The 9,009-nt window shown below is 43.6% G+C and overlaps 1 protein-coding gene and 1 long non-coding RNA gene across 7 annotated transcripts; both read right to left on the reverse strand.

Annotated features, from left to right (window-relative positions):
- Positions 1-2,654: 2,654 nt before the first annotated feature.
- Positions 2,655-6,929, reverse strand: LOC115657972 (sentrin-specific protease 1-like). Of its 6 annotated transcripts, none has more exons than XM_030576378.1 (10): positions 6,514-6,929; positions 6,237-6,352; positions 6,096-6,143; positions 5,569-5,637; positions 5,281-5,346; positions 4,807-4,895; positions 4,227-4,335; positions 3,596-3,704; positions 3,120-3,186; positions 2,655-2,909 (listed from the first exon to the last, which is right to left on the reverse strand). In XM_030576378.1, the coding sequence occupies exons 1-10, from the start codon at positions 6,881-6,883 to the stop codon at positions 2,837-2,839; spliced, it is 1,116 nt and encodes a 371-aa protein (XP_030432238.1). In that variant the 5' UTR covers positions 6,884-6,929; the 3' UTR covers positions 2,655-2,836. The 6 variants fall into 6 exon arrangements, with proteins under 6 accessions (XP_030432238.1, XP_030432237.1, XP_030432240.1 ...); XM_030576377.1 differs by having other exon boundaries at positions 3,120-3,190; positions 6,514-6,928; XM_030576380.1 differs by lacking the exon at positions 5,281-5,346 and having other exon boundaries at positions 3,120-3,190; positions 6,514-6,928.
- Positions 6,930-8,248: 1,319 nt separating this feature from the next.
- On the reverse strand, positions 8,249-9,009 carry LOC115657126. Its single transcript, XR_004001881.1, has 3 exons — positions 8,925-9,009; positions 8,676-8,747; positions 8,249-8,288 (listed from the first exon to the last, which is right to left on the reverse strand). It is a non-coding gene; the product is annotated as an uncharacterized LOC115657126 (long non-coding RNA).

Raw genomic sequence — 9,009 nt, forward strand, 5'->3', positions numbered from 1 at the left:
GGTGCCCTAGGTGATTGCCTAGGCCATCTAAATGGAAGCACCGGCCCTGAGCACAGAGAAAACAAGGAGTCGTCCTTGTGGCACCCTAGAGCCTAACAACTGTATTTGGGCATAAGCTTTCGTGGGATATAACCCACTTCATCAGAGAACAGAGAGAGCACACAGAGAGGTTGCAGGCGAGATGCCAGAGCAGGCAGCGGATAGCCTGGACTCCTGGGTTTTACTCCCCAGCTCTGCCACTCACTCCTGCTGTGTCCCTGTGTGCCTTAGTTCCCCCTCCCCCAGTAGATGGTGAGGTGCGGCACAGAGGAGATTTAGGATAGAGCTAGCCGCGGTCACAGCCAGCGCCTTTATGGAGCGGCGGGTCCAAGAGCCAAGCCCAGCTCTGAGCAGCAGGGAGGGCCTGGCCGCATGACTGGAGGCAGGCGCTCCATGTCCCGGGAATCACTCAGGTGTCCAGTGCGTAGGAGGGAGCCTGACAGTAACCTCATCCAGAGGATCTGACAGCCGCCTGCATACACGCAATGCCCCAGAGCTTCCAGCCGACAGGCTGCCGGGCATCCATCCCAGAGATTCCCCGGGGCCGACTCAAAACAATAACTCACGCCCCTGGGCCCAGATCGGACACGCACAGTCTCCTCCCGGGCTCGCCAGAGCAGCGGCCTCCCCACTCCTTGGCGCTTCTCCCCTGCCCGAAGTGATCTCACAGTGCTAAGCCCAGGCTAGAGCGAGCAGGCTGGGGTGCTGGGTCAGCTCCTGCCCCACCCCCCATCCGGGACAACTCAGCGGACACGGGCCACCGAGAGGCACTTTCGAAAAGGTCGGCAGGTACCTAACGAGGCAGACCGTGCCATGGAGATGTACCAAAGCCCCCGGTCCCCAAACTCTGTGGGCCCAGGGCTTCCTTGGGCCCCACTCTGGGAGGAGCTGTGCGCCCTGGCCAGCCAAAGAGGGGATCCCGGCTCGCCCCGCCCGGCGCAGGGAAGGGGACCCGCGGGGCGCCCCGCCCGGCCCCACCTGTGGAAGAAGAGCAGGATGGAGAGCAGGGTCTGGTCGATGTTGCTATTGCAGATGCCCTGGTTCAGCAGATAGCAGGGGTCCCGCACCACCGGCTCCAGCGAGTCCTGCCTCATGATGCTGCTCAGCTTGTCGGCGTTCAGGTTCTCACACACTAGCTGCGCCCGCAGCTGCCGGAAGTTGCTCACTGTGGGGCTGCCCAGGTTGTTGTTCTCGCCCCCGGCCCCCTCCTCCAGGCCGCTGCGGTTGGCCAGATCCAGGCAGCAGCTGCAGCAGTCCAGCCCCACGGGCGAGCGGCACTCCTCTGAGGCCATCGCGGGTACCCAGCCGGCCTAGGCGCTGCGTCCCACCCACTGCCCGGAGCGGCTCCCTGGGCGCCCGATCCCGCTGCGCTCCCCCAGCAGCTCCTCAGTGACCGTGCGCTCCCAGCGCCGCCCAGCTGCTGCCCCGAGAGCCACCGGAGGAAAATAGCAACAGCTGCTGATCAGCGCCGGGCTCCGGCTCAGCCCAGTGCATACGCCCAGCCCCGCCGCGGGAGCGGCTCCTCCGCCAGGGCAGCTGATTGGCGAAGGCGCCTCCAACCGGAGAGCCCCCCCGCGCCGGGAGTCCCGCTGGCTGGGCGCCCGGGAGCAGGGAAGGACAGCTCTCCTGGGGCACAGGGCAAGCCCTGCTCCGAGCCTCCCCGCAGCGCTCCCTAGGGGTGGGCAGGAGGCAGGGCGGTTCCGGCCTTCTCAGCACACGGCATGTCTATGGGGCTGAGCTCTGCAGTCTGCTCAACTCTCCTTGGCCGGGACAGCCCCACCCCCGGGCAAACAACCCCCCTTGCCCGCCCGGCTCCGGTCGGGAGGAGGCAGGGCGGGTGGGCGAGCGAGCGGCCCCGGCTCCGCAGCCCCAGGCTGCGTGCTAGACATTCCGGGTGCTGCCGGTGTAACGTCACTTTGAGCAACCCTCCCGTTTTCCAACTAGCTTCAGTTTCTGCCACATAAGGAAACCATCTGTGCTCCTGCTCAAGAATTGCTACCGCCTGGTCCATGAGGTTGCAAATCGGGAGGGATGGAGTTTGTGGTCGAAAACACTCACGATCTGCTTCCTCCACTGGTCCATGGGATTGCAAATCCGGAGGGATGGAGTCTGTGGTCGAAAACACTCAGGATCTGCTTCTTCCTGGCTAATGGGCCAAATTGACCCATTGGGTGATTGAGGCATGCTCTTTCGCTTTTTTGTGTGTGAATACGTGTAAAGGGAAGTAAGGCTTGGGGGTACAGGGCACACCCCTGACCCCAAGGTGATAACCAGAGTGGCCCCTCTCATTGTTTCCACTGGCTTCCTCCTTGCTTAGTTCCAATAACATGGCTGCCTATGCACCTGTCACTGGTCCGGGGATGGTTGCAAATCGGGAGGGATGGAGTCTGTGGTCGAAAACACTCAGGATCTGCTTCTTCCTGGCTAATGGGCCAAATTGACCTATTGGATGATCGAGGCACGCTCTTTCGCTTTTTTGTGTGTGAATACGTGAAAAGGGAGGTAAGGTTTGGGGGTATGGAGTACGCCTATGATGACACCACTTTCATTTTTTAAAATTACTTTTACAATGTTATAGTTTGCATTATATATATGGACAGAAATACAGAGAAAAATATATTTAACATCAAAAACATTTATTTTAATCTGATGTATACGTAGAAATATATTTCTTTAGGTTGCATTATGTTTTGAACAAGAGGCAGTTAAACAATGGGTTTTCTTTCTTGCCTTTTTTTTTTTTGTAATGAAGTGAACTATGCACATGTCTTGCTGTTGTACTCTTTCTTCTCATATGTCAGGTTTTCTTGATTGGTTCCTTCTGTAATGCATGGTATATGTGCCCACCTCTTGCAAGAATCACACTGGACCTTTGATAAGTAACAATTAAGAAATGAAATCACAGAAGTTATGTTATACATACTTTGTATTCACTCATCCTATTCCTTTCACATGTGAACATTACCTAATATATAACTATCGGCAGGAAGAAAATGTTTAATGTTGTGGAATTTTTACAAGGATCATGACCCTTACGCAGTTTATGGCATATATTTCTCATGTAATTCTATGTTTCTTACCATCGTGCAATTCTCACTTTCTTTTTCACAGTCGATAAGGTTGCAGTATATGCAGTAGTCCTCCACGCTTTCTTAAAAATAAATATAGCATTACGAAATGATGAATACGTTATGACCAACACTGAAAATGCTAATCTTGATTTATTAATTGTCACTATTGTAATCCAGTCAATGGTTTGAACACATATCTTTTCCTTTTTTGGGAATATTTTTTTCAGATTTTAACTTTACTACACCTGTATCTAAAAATTCAAATTTCATTTAACTGGTCGATCAATAGCAATCATTCACCCCAGTAAAATTTTTGTGTACTTAAAGATATTATTGATTCATAGTCACCATTACAGAACCAAACCTGCGAGATATCCCACTTTAGGGGTATTAAGATAACTGTCTGTTATGTGACAAAATTCCACTCTTAATGTTATCCTCACATGTGCCTAATGAGTCCACAATATATGGTAGAAAGTAATTACCTGACTCCTTCATTAGAAGAATTGCTATATGTCTTCTAAACGCAGTATTAGCCTTCTGTGTTGTTTCCACTGTACTGATGTCTTTGTGCTGCAAATATGTTTCTACAAACTAACAACAGTGATATTTAGAATAAACCTCATACTAACCATAGGTGACAGTGGGCTGGTCCAGTGTACCGGTAAGAATTGGCCACTGGTTCCAGACCATGCATGGCTGACGTTACACGTCCGATGTGGCAGTGCTTTATGCTTTAACAGCACTGCCCCCTTTATCCCATCACCCCCGCATCTGCAGCCCTAAAATAGGGTCCGGCAATGCTGTTAAATGCTCCTGGCAGGGCTGCCTACTGTGGGGGACCAAAAGGGGCTCTGAGTTACAGTGATTTACAAGGGCCTGGTGCTCCTGGCCACTGCAACAGCAGCTGTCAGGAAGGGCTGGATGGTAGAATCTGGTCCCGCAGCACCGCACCTGCCACTGGAGAATCCATCCCTTCTTGTGGCCACAAGCCAACCCCCATCCACCTTGGCAAGGACACCAGTGCAGTGCCCACTGGTAATCTCTGGCATTTACTTTCAACATGGATAATTAAACATACATAACCAATAATAATGCCAATTTGGTATTCAATACCTTTAAGATGAGTGGTCCACAGTTGTGGCCATCACTTTGTCTGGGATGCTGCACAATTTTACTGTTCCAATCAGATGAGGATTTACTAGTTAATCGTTTGATGAAGTTTCTGAAATTGTTAGAGAGTACATTAGCAGACTGCATAAATGAGCTTTGCTTTCCTTTTTTTCCCACTCTGGTTTCTGGACATAGATAAAAATCCATTCTCTCGCTTTTTACTTAGTCATTGAAATGACTTATTGCTCACATATAGACACACTTGTTTTCATATTATTGTCTCACACTTACACATTGTGTCACCTGAGTTGCTGTGCCCCATGTTGATAATAACACATTCTCAATCATGCAACATGCTACTGTTTCGTGTGTGTCCACATTCTGTGAAGTCGGTCCCCAGAGTCACATCACACAAGTTCTCTCAAAGTCCATTATTAAGCACATTCAGTACAAGTACATGCTGTTTCAATGTTCATTTGTAGCTAATAGGAAGACATTATTCCCATTATTGTAACATTCCCTTTAAAAAAATTTCAATGGAACAGTTAGTGTCCACTGTGAAAGTAAGTATCTAATAAATCACCTCCAATTCCTCAGGCATGTTCTTTCATATCTGATCTCATCACACAAGGGGTCAATTATTAACAATTCCTTTTTTTTCATCAAGGCAATCTGTAAGTTTAAATATATTCATAAAATGTACTGGTAATGTGATTATTTCAAAAAAATTATATATATTCAAAAAATATATCAATAATCAGTATGCAATTAACATATTTTCGTTTGTAATGTAACAGTAACACACAACATATAAGCATATTGTGAAATCAATCAACTCTTTATAGAATGTATTCTTCCATGTTACATGAACAATGTAAATTGACAGTATCAATGTATTTTTAACAATCACATTCCACTTTCCTTAGCATGCACTGAACTCCCAGAAAACCCGCAGCATGGCAAATTATATCACCACTACCATAGTTGTGTTACAAATCTCTTATTTATTGCCACATGTATTGCCCATAATCCAGAAGCACAATACAAAACATCTTACCGCAAGAACCCAATGACCTGGTGTGTGGTAAGGAAGCAGTAATATATCATTTTGAAGTAATTCACTCTGTTTTTATTTAAAAGAAATTAGAAATGTAATTATAGTTTCCAGTGAGGCAAACCATGAAATATACATTATACTGTATTTCCCAGATTCATTACATGTATTACTATTAGACTACTCCCCCACATCAAACATATCATTGTTTTTGCTGTTTCACACTGTGTTTAACTCAGTGACTGAAATTGTTTTTTTTCATTTTATGTATGAAAGTGTGTTAACATTTACCTTCACTTTCTCTTGTGTAGCTCTGCCTGAGAGAATGACAGTGGAAACTACTGATGAGATGGCTTGTACCTGTTGACAGTCAACAAAGCTATTAATGCATTAATAATTGTGGCATGTCAAGAACATAATGAATTTAATATAGACAGACATGAAACGGATCCTTAGTGTTACAAATCAGATACGTATCTGTAACAGACTCCTATAAAAACAAAATGATTTGTAATCAATGTGCTCTGTCTTACGTCCTTTAAAAAGTGACTAAGCTGTTCGCATACTTGTGTTCAATTAATGGACCCACTGAACTGTACAGCAGAACTAATGTGGCCCTCTATTGTATGTCCGATATGCACCTCCAAATACATTTTAGTAAATGTTTGGCAGCAGTATATACACAGAAATGTTGAAATTTCAGGTGTCTGTTGATATTTCAAGGGCATTTGGACTTAAATATGTTGTGCCACATATTCCCATTATTGTTTACTTAGTGTATCAGTGTATTGTGTCATGTATCACAGTAACTAGCCTACCTTTCCGTCTGCTTTCTCAACTACACAGCTCAAAAATGCATCAATAACCTACAACACATGCTGGAAGAAAAGCACAATTACAATGGTATTTGAGTAATCAATCACATCAACAAATAAATGTTTAGTGGTACTTAAATGTACCTCATCACTTATCCAGCTTCTCGGTTTCAGGCAATGAAATGAAGAGCCATACAATTTTATGTTTCTCACTTTCGCCTCCAGTCTCTCTGTGTGTTTGCTGGTCATTACCAATTTTACTAGGAAAAAATATTAACACGTATTACATGCATGGTAATACAGTTTCCTTTTTCTCTGCTTTAATACTGTCAATGCCGCCACTTTGTACATGAAAACCTTTAATATAGTTCAAGTTATAAAGTATGTTAATCTGTTTAAGAAAAGAGCGGTAACCAATTACCTTTCAGAAGCCATTGCTTGTCTTCCACTTCCTCTGTAAGCATGTCATCAAAACTGTCATCAGCATCACTTGTATCATTGTTTGACACATCTTGCCCTATATATTCCTCTTTTTCTATTGCTGTGACCTCTATGTTTTCCACTTTGCTGTCATGAGATACAGTGCCATCCACTTCTCTAATCTCTTCCGTGGGTGTTTCTGGTTCAGCGTCACCAACTCCAATTTCAGTTTCAGTTTTTCCTTCTGATGTGCTTTCAGCAGCTAATGTTGTTGGCTCTTTTACTGGTTTTAAGTGTGCAATACTGTACATGGTTCCTAACTGTTTCCCTGAGATGGTTTGTAATTTCACTCTCTTACCTTCAACACTCATAATTTTGTATGGTCCCTGATATTTAGATTCCAATACTCCGCCTTTTCTTGTTCTCTGTCTAGCATTCAGTAATAGTGCAGAGTCCCCAGCTTCAAATGTTATTTCCCCATATTTAGAAGTCTTTCTTTTAGCATAATGTCTTTGTTGTTTTTCTTGTGCTTTAGCAATGTTACTTAGTGGCAGCGCAATGTCAGCATCATGTCTCGATTTCATATTCATGCTGTACTCTTTGCAGAAATCTTCCACGAACATATTCAGATCTGGGATCTTTGTAAACAAATGGAGAAGTGGTTATATTTGTAAAATGAAGGCACACAGAATGTCATGTGTACATGAAAGGTGCTGGGAATAACATACACTTACCGTGTAATTCTCTAAGACATCTTCTGGAAACACTACGTCATCACCAAACATTAGTCGGAAAGGTGAAATTTTTGTTGTTGCATGTATTTTAGTTCGCAAAGAAAACAAAATGGGTTCAAATAATTTATCCCAATTATTCCCATTGTCATCAACCATCTTCCACAGTGCTCTGTAACAAAGGCATATTGATTTGATTGCTTAAGAAAAGAAAGTCACATGTACGGTCTTGTTTGAAACAGATCATACACAATCAAAAAGGTGTAATACGTAATGAAAAAGATTTCCATGTAACACATTGCTTTTGAAGATTTTTTTGTGAGTTGCATCTTCTAGTATAGCACATTCTACTTGCCATTACTACTGTACGATACCCACCCATTCACTTACCTTTTTATAGATTTATTAGCGTTTTCAGCCAAGCCATTGGTTTGTGGGTGGTACGGACTGGTGAAGCTACGTTCTATTCCCAATTTATTACAAACATACAAGTTAAGCTGAAAGAAAAAAAGTTACGCCATAAACGTACATATAGACTTGTGTAGAGGAATGTTCCTTTGCATATCTGCCACTACTTTTATGTGTAATTAGCAACAGGAATAGCATGTCTTCTCATATTTGTTTTGGAAACAAGTAGTTGTTCGTTTCTTTGTTAGATATGAAGAAAAATAATTTTATAGCAACACTGATGGTGACCTACAGCAGTTTATATATATAAAAAGAAAAGATGGTGGTTGTTTGAGATCTATGGGTGACCTGACAGTGAGTTTGAATACATAGTACAAATAACCGGAAAAAAAGAAATCATTACCGTATTATTGAATTCTGCACCACGATCTGTCAGTATCCGCTGTGAGCATCCACGTCGAAGAATCATGGTGAACATGATCTCTACCACCTCAGATGACGACTTATTTCTAAGTGCAAAGGCTTCCACCCATCTTGAAAGATAATCTATGGCTGTAAGTATATACTGGTATCCATTCTTTGTTACTGGAAACAGTCCTATTAAATCCATTCCCACCAATTCCCAGATCCGAGTGACCTACATAGAAGGGTACCAGTTACAGTCATATTTCACATGTTTATTACTAAATGTTCTCAATGAACCCATATGTCAGAAGCAGAGTACACAATGTAATATGGTTACAACAGCCATAGAATCCAAATGAAAGCCCACTTTTAAATGCAGAAGAAAAAGAAAGAAAGAATAAACAAACAAAAAGAAATGCAGGAATGAGTGATTGAAAACAATACCAGAGTAAAGCAGAAGAAATATCCCTAGCCAGTGCGAAGGCGTATTAGAGATAATTGCTGCACTATACTGTGCCACTTATATGCATTGGACTTGTTTCAAAATCAAACCCTCATTGTATTGCAGAAATAACCATGGATAATGATAAACAATAACGTGTCTGATTCAAAAATTCACCTCTATGCTTTTCAAGGTGGTATCCAGATTTGATTGCTTTCCCTCTTTCTGGCAAGTCAGACACTGTGCAACCTGTTTTTGATGGAACAATATGATGACATGAACATTTCGTTATGGAAATAGTATCACAAGGGAAGAGAGTTCACATTTGCACACCAAATATACTTTTATATTTCTTTCATTCATTTTGTACTTCTATTTCAATTGTAAATACCATTCATTAGGATTTTGTTTCATTACTTTACATACCCAATTGGCAATGTCTTTTGTCATCCCTGGCCAATAGTATTTTGATGTCAGCGCATTCCTGGTTTTGAATATTCCTAGATGTCCA

The sequence above is a fragment of the Gopherus evgoodei genome, chromosome 9 (genome assembly GCF_007399415.2).
Source record: "Gopherus evgoodei ecotype Sinaloan lineage chromosome 9, rGopEvg1_v1.p, whole genome shotgun sequence".
Taxonomy (NCBI): domain Eukaryota; kingdom Metazoa; phylum Chordata; order Testudines; family Testudinidae; genus Gopherus; species Gopherus evgoodei.